Source organism: Mobula hypostoma, chromosome 11, assembly GCF_963921235.1.
Source record: "Mobula hypostoma chromosome 11, sMobHyp1.1, whole genome shotgun sequence".
In the NCBI taxonomy this organism is placed as follows: Eukaryota; Metazoa; Chordata; class Chondrichthyes; order Myliobatiformes; family Myliobatidae; genus Mobula; species Mobula hypostoma.
In genome coordinates, this window is record NC_086107.1 from 60,955,985 (window position 1) to 60,977,905 (window position 21,921).

At 44.2% G+C, this 21,921-nt stretch overlaps 1 protein-coding gene across 5 annotated transcripts in view; it reads right to left on the reverse strand.

Annotated features, from left to right (window-relative positions):
• syt12 (synaptotagmin XII) overlaps positions 1 to 21,921 on the reverse strand; it is a 262,179-nt gene that overhangs the window by 31,145 nt on the left and 209,113 nt on the right. For all 5 annotated transcript variants that reach the window (XM_063062172.1, XM_063062176.1, XM_063062171.1 and 2 more), the window contains exon 5: positions 14,006 to 14,398. In XM_063062172.1, the coding sequence (XP_062918242.1) occupies positions 14,006 to 14,398 (393 nt within the window). The remainder of the gene's footprint in view (positions 1 to 14,005; positions 14,399 to 21,921) is intronic.

Below are 21,921 nucleotides of genomic sequence, written 5' to 3' on the forward strand. Positions count from 1 at the left end.
AAAAATTATTACCCCCAAAATAGTGATTCCTGGGGATAAATTGAACTTGATTAGAATGTAAAAAGAGAAAACGGCCACCTGTGGCACTGACACAAAACTTCCTGTTAGCGCCACAAACTAAGGCTTGTCAGATTCAAAGGTGAGAGATCAACTGAAAAATTCCTCGATGCATTGAAATAAACAATCATACTTCTCTTAGAGCAGTGCTATGGAACATTTTAAAATAGACTGCAAACATGGTTAGTTTACAAGGCTGTACTATGACCACAGTCAAGAACAATAACACTGCAATAATCTCAACTGTAACAATTTAAAGATATTTGTTGTAGACTGTTCCTTGTAATAAACTCCCTGATAAAGATTTCAAAGATAGACAGCATTATAATGTATGCATTACTAATGAGATACGAGCTGCAGGGCTACAGACCAGTTCCCCCACTGTCAAGCACTGTAACTGGCAACATCACTGAACTGCAGAGAGGAGAATGACAGGGTGTGAGCGAATACAATCAGCACCCTAGGATGAAATCCAAGCTGCTCAGCTAGTTGCAGATAGCCAACTTAAGGCACATTAACATTATGACCCTCTTCGCTTAGACAATGGGCACAGCATATGCAGTGCCCTGTGTTCCTAGAGTACTTCCTGTCTCAAAGGGAGATTTGGAGGAGGAGGAGGAGGAGGAGGAGAAATGAGGGTGAAATTTCTGATAGTTCTGGAGGGTACAAACAACAAGATATTTGTCAGAAAATTTGTTTCATATTAATAAAGAAGTGAATATTGCTCAGGGGAATACTCCATTCTTTGTCGAAGTAGTGTTATACTCTTGAGAAGACAGATGGGACTTTGGACAAATATACTACTGAAAATTAGCTTATAAACTATGCAGAAAATATGGCAAAAATAGCTTCTGATTCAGAAGACAATAGACTTAACAGTGCATTATACTCGCTTCTGCAAAAATAGCTCAGATTCACAAAAGAAAATTACATTAGATACACATTTCATTCTTCATTCAGTAATTGTTACATTGAGTAGTTCAGATGGCAATGCTGACACCTACCCTGGCATTTGCTTCCTCAGCTACATCCTGTCACGTGAACTCAGCAGAGCAGTGATTCCACAGAAAAAAATTCCTTGATGGGCAACTCCATCTAGAAAGATACTTTATAATATGGTGCCAGTATTCAAGATAAAGCGGAAAGCAAGCAGCTTGAGTAGTCCGTGCCAACCTATAATAATTGCAGTATGTCATTTGATAATAGCAGCTTATTATTAAAGCTACCTCCTCAGCACTAGGCCACATTCTATTTCTGCTGGAGGTCCAGTGTGGATTGCTCCATTGTCTTTGTTTTGGCCTCTAGAGGCGCAGTTTGTTTTGTATGTAGCTCACTTCCTAGATGTGAGAACGTGGCTCATCAATCATGTCTTGGTGATGCTTGAGCGAAACCGCAATTAGGAAGTAAGCTGCTTTATATATGATTTCCCGCACAGGTTAGCTTTGTGGGTTAATTTTGATTCAGTTGAAGCACGTGGTGGGAAAACATTCATCTCCATCCGCTCTTCATTTGCCCTTGAAGCAGCATTATCTATGAGTTTAAAATTTTTGGTAATATTGGTAAACATTTGCCTGATGGCATGAACATCAATTTCTTGAACTTCTGGTAAGGGCCACCCCACCCCCCTTCCCCACACCCCATCCCCTTTTCCCTCTCTCACTTTATCTCCTTGCCCGCACTCTCTGGTGCTCCTTGTGCTTTTCTTTCTTCCATGGCCTTCTGTCCTCTCCTGTTAGATTCCCCCTTCTCCAGCCCTGTATCTCTTTCACCAATCAACTTTCCAGCTCCTTACTTCAACCCTCCCCTTTCAGTTTCACCTATCACCTTGTGTTTCTTCTTCTCCTCCCCCCTACCTTCTAACTCTGTCTCCTCATCACTTTTTCACCAGTCCCGCTGAAGGGTCTCGGCCTGAAACATCGACTGTTATTCTTTTCCATAAATGCTGCCTGGCCTGCTGAATTCGTCCAGCGTTTTGTGTGGGTTGCTTGGATATCCAGCATCTACAGATTTTCTCTTGTTTGTGATACATTTAGAAGATATGTTTTGAAGGAAATATTGTTTTTATCATATATCAGTATTAAGATATTGTGCCATGAGTTTACTCTTGTTTACATGGAAAGTTATGGAGTGATGCGTGTGTGTATTACCTTGGTTAACGTGGACAGTATTAGTATATTCAGGTGCACAACAATTCTGTATTGAATTTAATACATATTTTACTTAACATTCTGCAGTTTCACAGGAATTCTCATTTAGAACCCTGAAGAAAGCTTCCTTCTCGATTGGTTTGTGAGAAGCCATATTATGCTGTAGATACACATTGGGAAAGCAGTATTAAAAAGATAAGTCATCTTAAGAGGCATTGCCCATGGACTGGAGATGCATCTGAATGCCATAGATGATAACATCGGTTCCTGACCTGAGAAAAATCAACTGCTGAGAGTAGGAAGTCAGGTCAGAATATGACTTATCAATCATGTCTTTGTGACACTCAAGCGAACCTCAATTAGCATAGCTGCAGCTGAAGTAGCAAGAATGAGAGCAGAATTTGCTGAACGCGAAGTTGAGATGTAAATGGAGAATTCTTGTACAGACATGGAGAGAACAGTGTAGAGGCTACATTAAGTGCAGTCAAGTAAGAATATGAAGTAGAGGCTAAGGTGTATGAAACAGCAGCTAACTTAGACAGGGAATCAGTCATGCTTTACTGTCACAATAACCAATGCATCTTACCAAAGAATATGGTGAGACACATTTTGGTTATAAAAAGACTCTAGCTTTTACAAGGAGAAGCCGTCAACACCACACAGTCAATATGCCTTTCAATAGCCCAGGTATTGACATTCAAGGCTTACATCAGCCCACAATACCCCCTTCTCCAGTTCTATCACAGCAAAGACCTCAGTCAAGACTTGCTACTGATGCCAATCCCACCTGCACAGACACAGACAGTCTGAACTTCAGTCTGTCCCAGGATATTCATTTGGCAATCCAATCTCGGCAACGTTCAGGAGCCGCGGGTGCATTAGACTTGGCTTGGTATCTGGCTCATCAAGACACAGTCACAGCAGGAGTAAAAGTGTTCAACAACCAGCCTGCCAGCTATCCATCCTGGAAGTCAAGCTTTAGCAATGTTGTGGAAGAACTAAGTCTGAAACCAAACGAAGAGCTAGCCTTTCTCTGTGAGTAGCTTGTTGGTGAGACACTGCAACATGCAAGATGGGTTAGAGCAGTTCACATTAATAATCCAGCTACAGGTTCACAAATCCTGTGCCAGAGGCTGGACAAGTACTATGTCTCTCCAGAGACAATCAAAGAATCTCCCTTCAGCAGACTCGATAATTTTCCAAAGCTCTCACACAAAGAACTGCGGAAACTACTGGAGCTTGCAGAGCTGTTGTCGGAACTGCAAGCTGCAGAAAATGAGGGTTATCTAGTAAGGCTGAGTTTTAGGACACTGCAAGAAGAATAAACTATCTATTGGAGAAACTACTGAACAATACGCAAGAACAGTGAACTGTTCAATTAAAAAATGAAGCATCATGCCCCCAATCCGCCATTTTAATTCTTTGTGGAGTTCTGCCACTTGCAGAAATGTGAAATTGCCTTAATTTTATGCTCTCAACTTCTGGTAAAAGGAGCTCTTCAGAAAAAGCATGGAAAACTAAAACCCCTATCTTGGTCAGCAAAACTGAAGTAGAAAACTCCAACATGAACCCTGATAGGCATTGCCCTGTTCATAGGAAACCTCACCCCCTAAGGAAATACAGAGGATTCAGAGAAAAACCGCTCTCAGACCAGAGACACTTTCTAAAAAGCACTCAATATGTTTCAAATGTTGTGCTTCAACAGCACACCAGGCAAAAGACTGTAAAGCTATCATATGCACTGCACTGTATGCAACATTGACCAGCACATTTCAGCACTTCATATCACCATGGGCTACTAATGGTTCCAGTACACCCACAGCAGAGAACAGCAGGCAGCCAGCTCAGCATCCATCAGATGTAGCTACTTCGTCATGCACAGAGATATGCAGGGAAGTCCTCTAAAGCAAATCCTTCTCTAAAACATGTCCCGTCAACATCTATCCGTAAGGACATCCTGAGCAAAGAATAAAGACATTTATGATATTTGATGATCGGAACAATGTGTAACTGGTAAAATCAACATTCCTTAACACACTCAGTACTCAAAGATCTGCTTCCCCGTGCTCTCTAAAGACATGTTCTGGAACATCAGAAGTTGCTGAAGAAGAACCAGTGGATTTGTTGTGGAGTCAATAGGAAGGGAGGTCTGCTTACCCTTGGCAACCAACAATGCAACCATATTCCCAACTACAGGGATGGAATTCCAGCTCTGAAGCTGCATGTAGTCCGTCACATCTTAAGGCTATAGCTGAGAAGCTCCCCCCACTTGAATCCTCTGCTGAGATTTTCCTGCTGTTTGGCAAAGACACCATCCGTGCACATAAGTTATGTGAGCAGTGCATTGGTTGGTGCAATTCGCCTTATGCCCAACAAAAGGACCTGGGTTGGATCATAGTGGGTGAAATCTGCATCAGTGGAGCTCATCAGTCCACTGTCAGCACAGTTAGGACTAAGGTGCCCACATCATTTCAGACCCTGTGAGAGTAGAATCTGTATGAAAGAGAAGATTGCTGGTAAGCAAACCATGCACGCTGACGTACTTACCTTGCTCAACCTTTGCTTTATGCATGCTGGTCTTCTGTCACTCGGAAGATGATTATAAGCTGACACCTTACATCAAATCATGAACAAAGAGTTTAGCAAAGACGAGTCGAACAGTTGGGTAGCTTCACTTCCTTTCCGGTCTCGATGACAACTCCTATCAAGCAACAGAGAGCAGGTCCCTAGTCGACTCAAGTCCCTCATTCATACATTAAGAAGGAAAAAAGAAATGAAAGATCATTACTTCGAGTTCATAGAGAGAATCTTCAGGAACAATCATGCTGAATTAGCTCCTTCACCTAATCCCAACTAAAGAACTTGTATTTGCCCAACTTCGATGATAATCACCCCCAGAAGCATGGGCAAATATGAATTGTCTTCGATTTAAGTGTGAAGTTCAAAGGCATATCACTGAACAATGTGCTCTTGTGGGGTCCAGACCTCATAAACCCTCTGCTTGGGGTCCTTATGAGCTCCAGAACTGAGTCTGATGCAGTCATGGCAGACAAATGTTGCAGTTTCCTAGTGAGAGAGGATCATCAAGACTACCTCAGGCTCTTAAGGTTTTGTGACCACCAATGGATAATGAGACCCTGGAGTACTGCATGAGAGTTCAACTGTCCCTTGCCAGCTGTGGCAATCAATGGCCTTAAGTGGACAGTTATTGAGGGAGAGAAGGAATTCGGGACTGAAGCACGGCAGTAAATAGAAAGATATTTCTATGTTGATGATGGTCTTATAATCATTTTCTAGTGCAGTCAGCATGCTGAAAGCAGTGCAAGATGTGTTGGCATAGTCTAATCTCAGACTACATAAGATCACCTCCAGCAGTGCTGAGGTCATGAAATGTTTCCCATTAGAAGTTCTGGCCAAAGGTCTACAGAATCTTCAACTTGGACTGGACCTTCCTCCTATTCAGTGCAGTCTGGGCCTTGGATACGACCTTGTTACCAACACCCTCATTTTCCAGTTCGCTGATACCAAAAGACTCTTCACACATGGTAGCGTGCTATCAACCATCAACAGTCTATTTGGCCCTTTTGGATTTGCTGCTCCAGTTGGTATCCAAGGACTTTACTTTATACTTTATTGTCGCCAAACAATTGGTACTAGAGTGTACAATCATCACAGTGATATTTGATTCTGCGCTTCGTGCTCATAGACGCTTTGTGTTAAGAGAGTTGACCTAGAATACTGTGGGTGGGAGAAACATGAGCAGTGGCAGCAAAGGTGTTCTTCACTTCAGGATCTTAAAGGCTCTCAAAGAGGATAAAAAGAAGTCTTTATATCAGAATCATAATCAGGTTTAATATCACCAGCAGTTGTCATGAAACGTGTTAACTTTGCGGCAGTAGTACTATGCGATACACGATAAATATAGGAAAAAAACTGAATAACAGTAAGTAAAAATTGTATATGTGTATTAAATAGTTAAGTTAAAATTAGTCTTGCAAAAACAGAAATAAATTTTAAAACAACGTAGCGAGGTAGTGTTCGTGGATTCAATGTCCATTCAGAAATCAGATGGCAGAGGGGAAGAAGCTGTTCCTGAATCACTGAGTGTGTGCCTTTAGGCTTCTGTACCTCTTACTTGATGGGAACAATGAGAAGAGGGCATGTCCTGTGTGGCGGGGGTCCTTAATGATGGATGTCACCTTCCTGAGTCACTGCTCCTTGAAGATGTCTTGGATACTACGGAGATAGTATCCATGATGGAGCTGACCAATTTTCCAATTTTCTGCAACTTACTTTGATCCTGTGCAGTAGCCCCCGTCCCCCCCCCCCTGGGCCCCCCTCCCCCATTCCAGATGGTGTTGCAGCCAGTCAGAATGTTCTCCATGGTATATCTGTGGAAGTTTTCGAGTGTTTTAGGCGACAAACCAAATCTCCTCAATCTTCTGTTGGAATATAGCTGCTGTCTTTCCTTCTTTATAGCTGCAGCATTATGGTGGAACCAGATTATGTCCTCAGAGATATTGACACCCATGAACTTGAAATTGCTCACTCTCTCCACTTCTGATCCCTCTATGAGGATTGATTCGTATTTCCTCATTCTACCCTTTCTGAAGTCCACATTCAGATCTTTGGTCTCATTAACGTTGAATACAAGGTTGTTGCTACGACACCACTTAACTAGCTGGTGTACCTCGCTCCTGTACGTCCTCTCGTTGCCATCTGAGATTCTGCCAACAATGGTTGAATTATCAGCAAGTTTATATTCTGTGATGCATCAGCTAAAGCCATTGCTGCTGTTGCATACCTGAAGGTCACAGGTGCTGTTAGATATAGTGAAGTTGAATTCATCCTGGGCAAGGCAAAGCTTGCTCCCGAACCAGATCTCACCATACCGAGTCTTGAACTCTATACCGCTGTTCTAGCAGTTGAGATGGCAGAAATAATAACTGAGGAGGTGGATACAGAATTAGATGATATAAAGATTTTTACTGACACCAAGGTTGTGCTCGGTTATATACATAATGAAACAAAGAGGTTCTATGTTTATGTACTTAATAGGGTCCAGCTTATGGGGCGATCAACACAAGAGAGCGAATGGAACTAAGTTCCTACTGATCTCAACCTGAGAGAGCGTGTTGCAAGAGGGCACCCGGCGAATCAGATCACCCTCTCCTCATGGTTAACTGGCCCAGCGTTTCTTCCTGATCCCCACCAGAAATATCATCAGGTCTGGCACTTTCAAAGTGTGAATGTGTGTGGTAAGACTGTTTCTAAGACCAGTCTCTGAGAGTGCCAAAGACTTAATGAAATGTACATTTGACGTTTAGTTTCAGTTTAACATCCTATGGGTGCCAGGTGGGGACTATTCTGGCCTCTAGAGGTATAGTTTATTTTGTATGAATCTCACTTCCTGTACATCAGCTGTTTTTTTATATATCATTTTCTCTGTGAGTTAGTTCTGTGGGTCAATTTTGATTCAGATGAAACACATGTTGGGAAGACATTCATCTTCATCCACTCCTGAACCAACATGGTGGCACACTCAAACAGAGTAGCCACTCCGGCCCAATCAAAGGTGTCTTTGTTCATCTTGTATGTCCTTTTAACAATCGCAAGTCACTGCTGTATACTAGCAACCTCAAATACTGCAGGACTATCCCATCAGTAAGTTGCTCGATAGCAATAGAGCTGGACTTATTGCGCCCTATTGTTGTGTTGTCACCTGGAATCGTTGTGTACCATTGGACGGAGCACAGTGTAAGTGAATGTTTTGGATGTTTTTATTGTGATTGCAAGACCCTGTTGGGCGTTGGTAATGTAGAATACCACAAGTCCAGCTCAGTGGTTCATTGGCAAGACCGATGGCGGGGAAGCTGCGTGACCTCAGTTGTGGTGAGCACTAGGCCGCGAGCCACGCGGTTGCCAGATGCAGCCAACCAGAAGAGATGCCGAGGGGGAGCTCCTACGGAATGCACTGGAATCTGTACTTGGGTGGTGGGCTGTCCTCTCCCGTCAGTGCTGCCCTCTAGTGTTCACCCAGAGCTCACCTCTAGTGTTCGCTCGGTGGAAGAACAAGCTGAACCAGGACAACGTACCATTGATTCCACAGTCATGCCAGTCAGGGACTTGGGCTATATTACTGCGTGTTTTTTTTTTCTTCTTTGTGACTACATGTTTTTCTGAAATCGTAACCATATCTTCTATTTGTGCTATTTGTTGTTGATAATCTGTTTTTCACCTTGGCCCCAGAGGAATGCTGTTTTGTTTGACTATATTCATGTAAGGTTGAATAATAATTAAACTTGAACTTTAAATCTTTATTTGTCCCTTGAAACAGCAATATTTGTGAGTCATAAGATTTTGGTAATACTAGTAACTTCTAATAGATATACTTTGAAGGAAATATGTTTATCATTTATCACTATTAAGACATCATTGCAGCATGAATTTTCTTCTGCTTACTTGGAGTATTGTGCATGTGTGTTACCTTGTTTAACACCGATTGTGAGAATAATCAACAGCATTGGTATATTCAGGTGTGCAACGATTCTGTATTGAACTTAATACATATTTTACTTAACTTCCTGCAGTTTCACAAGTAAGAATTCTTATTAAGAACCCTGAAGAAAGTTTCTGTCTCAGGTGATTTTTGAGAAGTGTTTAACTCACTGCATAGCAGTGTAGATATGCACTATGAGGGCAATACAGTCTTCATATCACTCTGTTACCAAAACAATGCATCCTGCTTATACCCAATGTTATTAAAACCCTGCTCTTTAGGTTTTAATGGAATCACAAACATTATTTAACAGGAATCTAATTATGAAAATTACAAACATCCTGAATGTTTTAAATAATGGTGCAAGCCTTTCTCTAATGCTTTCATTTGGTGATAGTTAATTACTGTAAAATGCTATTTTTCCCTTTATTACACTTTATCAAATATAAGAGAGATCTAGAAGGGGACTACATCCCCACCAATAGTTTGGATTTATAAATTTTCTTGGGCATCGCAAAATATCACCGGAAGCCCATTATAATTATATTTTTGTTCAAGCTGCAAATATTTCATTGGTACTCAGACGTGATTTTGCACACACCTCAGCCAGTTTTAAATGACTTTCTTTGCGATTGTGTTTACATAATGGAGATCACCAGTTTCAGTATTGCACAAGAGATTAACTGGATGTACGTTAATTCATTCTATTTCATTCTGAATCCAGTTGCACCAGCCTGCTTCGTTGAATGCCTTTAGAAGTGTTTCCTTTATATATCACTCAATCCAAAATAGGAATCAGGCTATTGTTCAGCTGCAAACAACAGGAATTCTGCAGATGCTGGAAATTCAAGCAACACACATCAAAGTTGCTGGTGAACGCAGCAGGCCGGGCAGCATCTGTAGGAAGAGGCGCAGTCAACGTTTCAGGCCGAGACCCTTCGTCAGGACTAACTGAACGAAGGGTCTCGGCCTGAAACGTCGACTGCGCCTCTTCCTACAGATGCTGCCCGGCCTGCTGCGTTCACCAGCAACTTTGATGTGTGTTGCTATTGTTCAGCTGAGCAGCATTGGGTCAAATAGTCATACCTTGTGTTCACATTCATCCCAGGAAAATGATGCGGTTGAACAGGTTCACTATTACGACATGCAGTTGAGTAGATAGCGGTGCAGTATTGTGATGACTTAATGCACGATGCTGGGCAAGAGTGTGATTTCATTTTCAATCTATTGTGCCACGTTTCCTAAAAAACTGAAAACTGTAGATGTTGGAAATCTCAAATAAGAAAAGAAAATGCTGGAAACTCTCAGCATGTCAGGCAGCACATTACAAATTGACCAACTGAGTTTTGCAGTATTTTCCCTTGACTTCTTCCCTGTCTTGTAGTGGAATCCAGGATTCTCCATTCTGAAGAAATAGACTCAATAATAATTGGCATTGGCATCACAAAGATTTGGGCTGTAAAGCTGCAAAGCACAACACTCGGTTACCACTTCCACTGATAATTCACAATAGACTATTCTGTTCCTCAGGGTTCTTGCCACTCTAAATTATTATTCATTTGGAAAACATCACACTAACTAAGATATCCTATTATGCAGCAGACTTCAATCTAGCATACAGCCTAATGCACTTCCAATTTCTGTTTTATTACATTGAATAGCGATTTCCTTCAAGCCAGCATGACCACTCCACTAATTACAAAGAGAAGGATCCTTTCCATGGACTGTCATTTACCACATATTACTGAGGAGAATTTCCTGCATCCATAACATTTTGTTTAATAGCTAGAAGCCTACATCTGGGTGTGACTTGGCATCAGGGGCCTCATCAACTTGATAAAATGGAGATGCCCTCATTGGCAATTAAAAAGGAATATTCCTTTGAGGAGAATCAATTTTTATGTGAAATGCATACATAGTCCTGCATATTAGAAGAAATTATGCATGTTGTATCTTGCAATAGCTGAATGGAAAATAGACACACTTAACCTGCCAATTAAATAGGAGTTAATTGACAACAAGAATACATTCCCACTTAAAAAATATTCAGTGCTATATCTATCAGACAACTAATTTGGAATTTGTATCATGGTGTTAGTCAATGATTAAAACCCTTGTTTGCCTTGATTCTTCTTGCACTGATGACAGTGTTCAAGTGTGTGAGCATTCACACTTTGCCTGCAAACTCCAATGTAGACTCGAATTCTGATACCACCAACTGTTAGCTTCATTTCTAATTAAAATCTAACACTAATGTTGCTAAACTAGCCTCATTATTTCCTTTCTGTCTCTTCCTGGAGATTTCATGAAGGCTTGGGGTGGGGTCAGATGGAGGGTTTTGACAGAAGCAAAGACAATATGGCCTTTTGCAATTCTTTTTGTGGCATCAGAACATAGTGATAGGCATCTAAATTCATTTTGTATCTGGCTCAGACCATCTCCAAAACTAAGACCCTACCAGATCAAAGTTCAAAGTTCAAAGTAATTTATTATCAAAGTACATACATTTTATTCACCATATAGAACCCTGAGATTAATTTTCTTGTGGGCATACATAATGAATCCAGAGCAGAATAATAACCATAATAGAACCAATGAAGGACTGCACCAACTTGGGTGTTCAACTAGTGAGCAATGGACAACAAACCATAAATATAAAAAAAATAAATAAATAAGCAAAACATCAGGAACATGAGATGAAGAGTCCATGTACATGAGTCCATAGGCTGTGGGAACATCTCAATGATAGGGTGAGTGAAGTTGAGGAAAATTATCTCCTTTGGTTCAAGAGTCTGATAGTTGAAGGATAATAACTGTTCCTGAACCTGATGGTGGGAATCCTGAGGCACCTGTACCTTCTTCCTGATGGCAGCAGCAAGAAGAGAGCATGACCTGGGTGGTGGGGGTCCCTGACGATGGATGTTACCTTCCTGCGACAATGCTTCGTGTAGAAGTGAGCCAGGGTGGGGAGGGCTTTACCTATGGTAGATTAGGCTGTACTCACTACTTTTTTAAGGATTTTTCCATTCAAAGACACTGGTGTTTCCATACCCTTCTTGGATGGAGCCAGTCAATACACTCTCCACGACACATCTATAAAAGTTTGTCAAAGTTTTAGATGCAGGTCAAATCTATGCAAACTCCTAAGGAAGTAGGAGTTGTGCTTTCTTTGTAATTGTACTCACATTCTGGACCCAGGACAGCTCTTCTAAAATGATAACACTGAGGAATTTACAGTTGATGACCCTCTCCACTTCTGATCTTCCAATAAGACCTGGCTAACGGACCTCTGGTTTCTTCCTCCTGTAGTCAATAATCAGCTCCTTGGTCGTGACGACATTGAGTAAGTGGTTGATGTTATGGCACCACTCAGCCAGATTTTCAAACTCCCTTCTTCTATATGCTGATTTGTCAGCAAACTTGAATATGGCATTGGAGTTGTGCTTATCCGGACAGTCATAGGTGTGAAATTGAGTAGAGCAGGGGTGTAAGCACACAGCCTTGTGGTGCACCTGTGCTGACGGTGATTGTGGAGGAGATGGTGTTGCCATTTCAAACTGACTGGGGTCTGCAAGTAAGGAAATTAAGGATTTAATTGAACAATGAGGTATTGAGGCCAAGGTCTTGAAACTCATGGATTAGTTTTGAGAGGATGATGGTATTGAATGCTGAGTGTAGTTGACGTAGAACATCCTGATGTATTCATATTTGCTGTCCAGATGTTCCAACCAATGAGATAGCATCTATTGCTCCGGTAGGTAAATTGGAGCAGATCTAAGTTGCTTCGCAGGCAGGAGCAGATATGTTTCATCACTAACCTCTCATCACTTCATCACTTCATCACAAGTGCGACAGGACGATAGTCATTGAAGCAAGTTACCACATTCTTCTTACGCACCGGTATAATTGAAACTAGTATTATTCTGAGGAATTCTTCAGAACTGATACTTTAAAATAGTGTCATGAAAACACAAAAGCTTCAAAAGCAACATACTGTGAATTTCAGAAATCTGAAATAAAATGTTGTAAGTATTTACTGGGTCATGCAACAAACTGAGAAATAGTTAATATTGCAAATGATTAATTTATCACCAGATCATTATTAAATCCAAAGGATTATTACATCATCCCTGTCCTATCACTCAATCCATCCATAACTTATAAGACCTTAAGAGATAGGCCATTCAGCCCATCAAGCCTTCTCTGCCATTTTATCATGACTGATCCCAGATCCCATTCAACCCCATACCTTGATGCCTTGTTGCCTTGATGTTTATCTTTTTCTCAGACTCATGTGGATTTGTGTAGTGTTTCTCATACTGAGATCAAACATACAGTATATGGTTTGTTCTTTCTTTGCTGCTTTCTTCAATACTGGCTGCTGTGTTCATTCTGCTTTTGTTCATCTGACCTCTGTCTCTCCATTTTTTTCCCCTCTTCTATTCAAAGATCAGTGAAGCTATCCAAGTAATTTTAACTCATCGATCCAGAGACACTCCTGGATATAGTTCTTTATATTATTTCAGGGTTGCTGCTTCTACCTGGGTATCTACGAATCCTTTCCCAAACCGCCATTTTGATGCACTCCTCAGGATTTCATTCCACTTTTAATTTTGATTTTGTACAATGATGTGGCCAAGCACTAATGAATTAACCACCTGGTTCACAGTTTGTGCATTTCTCATTTCTGCCAGGCAGAAATCTCTACTTTTCTGCTTATTCCCCTTAATTCTTGACTCCTTATAGACCAAGATCTGCCCATCTCGGACATGAATTTGGAGGCCCTTTGTCAATTAGTGTTGACCATGGATGTTGCGTCTATTGTTGGTGCAGCACCATGAGTAGATATGTAAGCTAGTACACAACAGAAGTTTGAGATCAGAGTTTTCCTTCTCCTAGATGAGCTGCCATGACTGATATGCTCCGTCTGCCTGGAGTGACTCGTTTTTAAGCACCAATAAATTGTCTTTGCCCCTTCTCCTGTGAATGGAAATGGTTTCACTGGGCTTCATCACTAAGTCACATGTGGAGGCCGGGAGCTAGATGGTTGTTGGAGGCTATTTAAGGTTCATACCGTTGGAAGTATTTATTAGGTAGTGGGAGTTTATCCCCACTAATGCTATCCCCCAACTTCCAGCTATGACAACCTTAAGAAATCTAGGCATTAGTGAATATATATATATTTATATACACATGTACAGACACACACAAAACATATATAGCTTCCATTGCTCTCAACACTATCCACTGGCACCTCAAGTCTGTATATCCAAACATAAAAATAGAAATTCAACCAGCTTACCCGAGAAATTCCGACAATCTGTTCATCTGGCAACAAACTGATGCGCACGAAGCAAGATTCAAAATTGGCATCTTCTTTCTCTAGCAAATCCTTCCCTTGCACCAGAGTGACATGCATGGTGTTTGAGTTCACGTCGTACTCCAAGTACATCTCAATCTGGCCGACAGTGAAATCATGGCCAAAGTTGTTACCAATCGAAGATATGGAACTCAGAGAGTCCGTAGACACAGATTTCTTCATGGATCCATAAGATGTCATCTCTACATCCCTTGTCATTAGCTCCAGAGTCCCAAGCTCATTGATGCTTTCATAGGCTTCATCTATCCTAAGGCTTGAGTGCTGGCTGGGGAAACTTTTCTCTGTTGGCTTTTTATAACTTGAAGCTGCTGTTCTCTGAGGAAAGAAGGAAAAATAAGAGTCAGTCAGCAACTATTTATGCCTCAGTGCTGAGGCATGCTTCTATTTATGGTTCAAGGTAAGCAATTTTTATCCACGTCAGACTGCAGATCCTGATGTTGGCTTAATGGATCAGATTGCAGCATTCCAAAGCCATAACTAACAGCAGTGGGTCGTTGACTGCTGAAGCAATGTGCCTTTGCAACAATGGTGTTCACTGTAGATAAAGGCTCAGCATTAAATACATTTTAAATGGATTAATCCCTTGCATGTCTGAATGTTAGCTCCATCAGACTACTTTTGTAAAAGGTACTCCCTTTCACCCTTTGCACAAACACTCTTTTGTAACTGTGGTAAACCATGTATATATGTTGTAACTCGGTTAGCTGTCTGGACACACCCCTCTGCTGACTGTCCCTGTGGCTTTTCCCACAGAGTCCTGTATAAAGGTGTTCGCCTTGCCCCTCCCCCTCAGTCCGGGGGCAGACACTCACTGTGGAGGTCGTATTGTACAGCGAATAAAAGCCTTTCAGTATTTTTACCAAACCTCAGTCTTTTGGAGTAATTGAAGGTGCTTCAATTTTATTCGCTGTACATTTTAAAACATGGAACAGTCCCTGAGACCAGAAAAATTAGACCTCCATCCGCAAATGCCTGACGCTGGAAACGCTTTCGAATTCTGGCTGGCCTGCTTCGAAGCGTATCTAGAGGAGATTAAAGCGACCGACCCCGTAGCAAAGCGCAGAGTTCTACTCTCCAGGGTCAGTCCACGGGTCTCTTCGCTGATCAGAGACCAGCCGAGCTATGACGGCGCAATGAACGCACTCAAAAGACAAAAAGACAATACCTGCGGCCGATAAACAGCGTCTATGCTCGGCATCGCTTAGCGACACGGCAACAACGGTCTGGGGAATCGAGTGCTGAGTTTGTCCAGGCCCTACAGACACTCGTGCGGGCCTGCAATTGCCAGGAGCTGACGGCGGCGCAGCATGCAGAACTCCTAGTGAGAGACGCCTTCGTTACGGGGACCAGGTCAGTGTACGTGCGCCAGCGGCTGCTGGAAAAAGCCGATCTTACCCTAAGTTCGGCGATCGAGCTGGCTGATATGTTGGAGGCCACTCTGCATAACTCCGAGGCTCTCCAGGCATGCGATCCCCCAATGGCCTCGTGGGTGCCGCAGACCCCGCAACCTGCCGGTGAATCGACCTCGGCTGCTGCCAGTCGTGAGTCCGCGAAGTGCTACTTCTGCGGACTGAAGAAGCACCCCCGGAAACGCTGCCCGGCCCGACAAACTACTTGCTCCAGCTGCGGAAAGAAGGGCCACTTCGCCAAGGTCTGTAAGTCAAAACCGCGAGCGGGATCGAGCAGCCCTGCGTGCGAGACGTGGGGGTCGCCATCTTCCCTGCACACTGCCACCACGTGCGAGACATGGGGGCCGCCATCTTCCCTGCACACTGCCACCACGTGCGAGACGTTGGGGTTGCCATCTTGCCTGCCGCCATCTTCCCTGCACGCCACCACCACGTGCGAGACATGGGGGCGGCCTTCTTGGTCGGCGCCACCTCCCACCGCCTACAACCAACGGGTGCTCACGGGGCACCCCACCACGCCGGACTAAGACAGCGACCCCACCCTGGCTTCTGTGACCCTCGACCAAAGCGCTCCCCACCAGCTCGCAAGGTCAATGATGGACATCCTGGTGGAGGGGCACAGGACAAGCTGCCTATTTGACACAGGCAGCACGGAGAGTTTTATCCACCCGGCCACAGTGCAGCATTGTGGATTCATGATACGGCTGGTAAGTCGGAGGGTCACCATGGCCTCTGGGTCGCATACAACAGACATCTGGGGGGGTTGTGTAGTGACACTAGTGGAGCAGGGCACAGAATATCGGGACTTTACGTTACTGGTCTTGCCTCAACTGTGTGCCCCTGTGCTGTTGGGGTTGGACTTCCAGAGCCACCTGAAAAGCGTGACAATGAAGTATGATGGGCCCCTCCCGCCAATTACTATCATAAATCCCCTGTTTTGTAGAGATATGTCACGTACCCTGCTACTGACCACCCACACACACACCGACCCGCGCATCCCACCCAACATCATGCCAACTGCCACATTACCGACACCACTTGCGGTCTCTCCACCCTCAGGATCCCTCCTCCACCGCTGTTCGCCAACCTGACCCCCGACTGTAAACCTGTGGCAACTAAAAGCAGGAGGTACAGCGCGGGGGACAGAGCTTTCATTAAGTCGGAGGTGCAGCGGCTGCTCAGGGAGGGGGTCATTGAGGCAAGCACAAGTCCTTGGAGGGCGCAGGTGGTGGTTGTTAGGAACGGGAAGAAGAATAGGATGGTCGTGGACTATAGCCAGACCATCAATAGGTTCACGCAGCTCGACGCATACCCTCTACCCCGCATCGCGGATATGGTCAATCAGATAGCACAGTACAAGGTGTACTCGACCATAGACCTAAAATCCGCTTACCATCAGCTCCCCATTCGCCGGGAGGACCGCCTTTACATTGCCTTCGAGGCGGACGGCAGGCTTTATCAATTCCTGCGCGTCCCCTTTGGCGTCACGAATGGTGTATCTGTCTTCCAGAGGGCAATGGACTGGATGGTGGACCAGTGCCAACTGAAGGCCACGTTCCCATATCTGGATAACATCACCGTCTGCGGTCACAACCAGCAGGATCACGACAACAACCTCCAAAAATTTCTCCAAGCGGCCAAATCTTTCAAACTCACCTCTAACAAGGACAAGTGTGTATTTGGGACCACCCGACTTGGGTGTGTCGTGGAGAATGGAGTCATTGGCCCTGACCCCGACTGTATGCGCCCCTTGTTGGAACTCCCTCTTCCCAATACCCTCAGAGCCCTCAAAAGGTGCCTGGGCTTCTTTTCATATTACGCCAATGGGTCTCTAACTATGCAGACAAGGCCCGCCCCCTGGTCAAGTCCACCACATTCCCCCTCTCTGCCGAGGCCCACGCGGCCTTCAACCGCATAAAAGGGGACATTGTCAAAGCAGCAATGCATGCGGTGGATGAGGCCATTTCCTTCCAAGTGGAGAGTGACGCCTCCGACTTTGCGCTGGCTGCTACCCTCAACCAGGCAGGAAGACCAGTGGCGTTCTTCTCCCGTACCCTTCAAGGCCCTGAAATTCGGCACTCTGCGGTAGAGAAAGAGGCCCAGGCCATAGTGGAAGCTATAAGGCACTGGAGGCACTACCTTGACGGCAAAAGGTTCACCCTGCTAACTGACCAGCGCTCAGTCGCATTCATGTTTAATAATCAGTAGCGGAGCAAAATCAAAAATGATAAAATTCTGAGGTGGAGAATCGAACTCTCCACCTACAACTATGACATCATGTACAGGCCTGGGAAGCTCAACGAGCCCTCCGATGCCCTATCCCGGGGAACATGCGCCAGCGCACAGATCGACCGGCTATACGCCCTACATGTAGACCTTTGCCACCCGGGAGTCACCCGGCTTTTCCACTTCGTGAAAGCCCGGAACCTGCCTTACTCCCTTGAGGAGATCAGGATGATGACCAGGGACTGCCAAGTCTGTGCAGAGTACAAACCGCACTTCTACCGACCCGAAAAGGCACAACTCATCAACGCCACCTGCCCCTTTAAGCAACTGAGTGTTGACTTTAAGGGCCCCCTTCCCTCCACCGACTGCAATGTGTACTTTCTTAACGTAATTGACGAGTACTCGCGGTTCCCCTTCGCCATCCCCTGCCCCGACACCACTACCACGTCAGTTATAAAAGCCCTGCGCAAGCTCTTCACTCTGTTCGGATACCCATGCTATATCCACAGTGACAGAGGGTCCTCATTTATGAGTGACGAGCTGCGCCAATATCTACTGGCTAGGGGAATTGGAACCAGTAGGACTACGAGCTATAATCCCCGGGGGAATGGACAGGTAGAGAAGGAGAAAGGCACAGTGTGGAAAGCCACACTCCTAGCCCTCAGGTCAAAGGGACTGCCGGTCTCCCGCTGGCAGGAGGTCCTTCCCGAGGCACTCCACTCCATCCGCTCCCTGTTATGCACGTCCACCAATGCCACCCCCCATGAGCGGCTCTTTTCTTTTCCCAGAAAATCGACCACTGGAACCACCCTACCATCTTGGCTGACGTCCCCGGGACCAGTGCTGCTCCGGAAACATGCGAGGTGCAATAAATGCTCCCCGATAATCGAGAGGGTTCACTTACTTCATGCGAACCCCCAGTATGCCTACGTGGTTTTACCTGATGGGCGGGAGGGCACGGTCTCCATCCGCGACCTGGCGCCCGCAGGAGCTCCGGGCCCCTACCCTGAACACTCCGTGGTGACTATTGACACCATACCCACCAGTGTATGTACCTACGAGACACCGTGCACCCCAAACCCTATACAGACACCACACGACACTCCCATATCGGGCGCGACGCACACGCACGAGGGATTACTGATGCCTAACGTGCTGGCACCTGAAGTCAGGCCGGAGCCAGCACAACCGCCATTGCCGGTGCAATCACCGCCGGTGCTACGTAGATCACAGCGACGGACTCGACCACCTGATAGACTTAACCTGTAAATATACTTGTTGTAAATATTGTCAGTCACTTCACCCCGCTGGACTCTTTTTTAAAAAAAGGAGGGGTGAATGTGGTAAACCATGTATATATGTCGTAACTCAGTTACCTGTCTGGACACACCCCTCTGCTGACTGCCCCTGTGGCGCCTCCCACAGAGTCCTGTATAAAGGTGTTCGCCTTGCCCCTCCCCCTCAGTCCGGGGGCAGACACTCACTGTGGAGGTTGTATTGTACAGCGAATAAAAGCCTTTCAGTATTTTACCAAACCTCAGTCTTTTGGAGTAATTGAAGGTGCTTCAGTAACTTCAGCTCAAAGGGAAAAAAATGATAGAAAATATTTCAGTAAACGACAGAAATTTTTATCCAAAGTGTGATCTGTCTGATTGTGAAGAGAGTCACACATAATGAATTTGGACAGCTGGTGCCCACCAGGGAGGTGTGAGGAGGTTAGTGAGGAAGGCATTTTTATGGACCAGGATTGCACTATTCAGATGAACAAAACCATAAATCAGGCATCTTCTTAGCACATAAATAACTGTGAAATGACCCAGTGTCTAGGACTCCCACTAGCCTTTGTATGAAGAAATGTTGCTGATGTGACCACAGACTTCCTCAGCTCTGTTATCTCTGCAACTATCCCCACAACCCCAAATCTCTTTTTGAGTGTTCTTCACCAGAGGAGTCTTTATCTACTATTAAGCCTCTTGATCATTTTTAAATTGAATTCACTGCTGAATCTTTGGAAAGAAATATAGGATAGTGCAGCACAGTACAGGCCCTTTAGTGTTGAACTCTTAACTTACTCCAGCTCATTCTAAGACTTCACCCCCAGCCCCGCAAAGTCCTCCATTTGTCTTTCATCCATATGCCTATCTAAGAGTCTCTTAAATGTCTCTTATGTATCTGCTTCTGCCGCCATCCCTGGCAACACATTCCATGCATACATCACTCTCTGTGTAAAACTCCTACATCTGACATCCCTCCTATATTTTCCTACAATCACCATGAAGTTATGCCCTCTTGTATTAGCCATTTATGCCTAGGGAAATATGTGCTGGCTATCCATCGCCTCTTATCATCTTATACACCTCTATCAAGTCATCTCATTCTCCTTCTCTTCAAAGAGAAAAGCCCTAGTTCATTCAACATTTCCTTTTTAACAGTTATCCACTCAAGGAAAACTCGCACCACTCACACCCCGCTTTATGTCGGTGGCACAGCAGTGGAAATTGCGAGTGGTTTCAAACCTGTGGCATAGTGGCATTAGCGTCGGACTTCGGGATGAAAGGTCCAGAGTTCAAATCCAGCTGGCTCCCCTGCACGCTTTCCATCCGTGCTGGGTTACGAGCTGATGATCTCTTTGGAAATTCACCTGGCAGAAGGCAATTGCAAACCACTGCTGTAACTTGCCTCATATGCAGTTCCCCATTACGTCAGAGAGGCAGATCGTCCGCTAACCGGAGAAACTCCAGATGCGACGTACCTTTCCTTTTCCTTCACACCCCTGGGAATGCACAACTCACACAACCTCTCATTGTCCCGGAACACACTGTACGCAATCAGGAAAGCTCACCAATGCCTCTACTTTCTGAGGAGGCTGAAGAGAGCTAAACTATGCACATCTATACTCACGTCATTCTACAGATGCACAGTGGAGAGCATCCTAACATGCTGCATCACTGCATGGTATGGAAACTGTACTATGGTGGACGGGAAGGCTCTATAATGGTTTGTCAAAACTGCGCAACGCATCAATGCAGCAGCCTACCCACCATCAAGGACACATGTATAGTGGATTTCAGTTAATTGGGACACATTGGTACCAGAAACCTTTGACCCAATTATAGGGCTGCCCTAATTAGCTGAAGTTCCATGGAAGTAGTTAAAAAGGTATAAAAAAGACAAACTTATGTCTAGCTGAGTAACAAATTATGTATTTAAATGAAATACAAAATAAATAAGAATACTACCAAAACTACTGCAATACTATAAGACTGTTTATTAGATCTTAATAATTATCGATGGAGGATTTCACCCAGTGTACACTGGCATGTTCTTCTGATTGACTATAAATGAACAAAATCAGCGCAGACACATAGTGAAGATAATGGCTTGCCTTTATACAATGCTTTACAATCCTCCAAATCTTCATTTTGATTGTAACGTTCAAGATGATTGTCAATACCTTCAAATTCTTCGCAGTTTCTAACTTGTTGGAATAGTGAAATGGTTTCATTTTTACTCCTGGCTGTTTCTGGCATCTCCAAGCCTGAGTGCTTGAACCACAGTGACCAAAACAGCTCTGAATCATCTTACTGTTTATTAGTTTGGACACAAACAAGCAAGTGATGCTATCTAAAAACTGTGTACTCTAAGTACCGTGTAGTGTCTAATGGCCACACGACTGACACTAGTTAGAACCTCCTCGTCAACGGTCTCCTGTCCCAGTTAAGTGACATATTACCCCAAATAAATGAAATCCCAGCTATTTTCCTATTCGCTTTTGTTCTTTAAGGGTTATCCCTAATAAGTGGCTGCCCTGATGAATGGATAGTCCAATTAATTGGAATATGATGTATGCAGAAAGGGGCCAGTAAAATCATGAAGGATCACACCCACCTTGCTCATGGACTGCTTGTCCCATTCCCACCATGGAGAAGGCTACGTAGCATCTACGCCAGGATCACCAGATTCAAAAACAGTTACTTTTGATCAACTACTCCACCCACTAACCCACCTCTCCACAGAACCCCCCCACCACAACTTTATTATTTTCTGTAAGTCACCTTATGTACCATCACTCCTTTATCTAGAGTCACATTTTGGATATGCAATTCAGCTATGGACAGTACATAAGCTGTCTCTTGTATTTATATTTATTGTGCATTCTTTATATTATTGTGTTCTTTATCTTATTATGATTTTGTTTCTGTG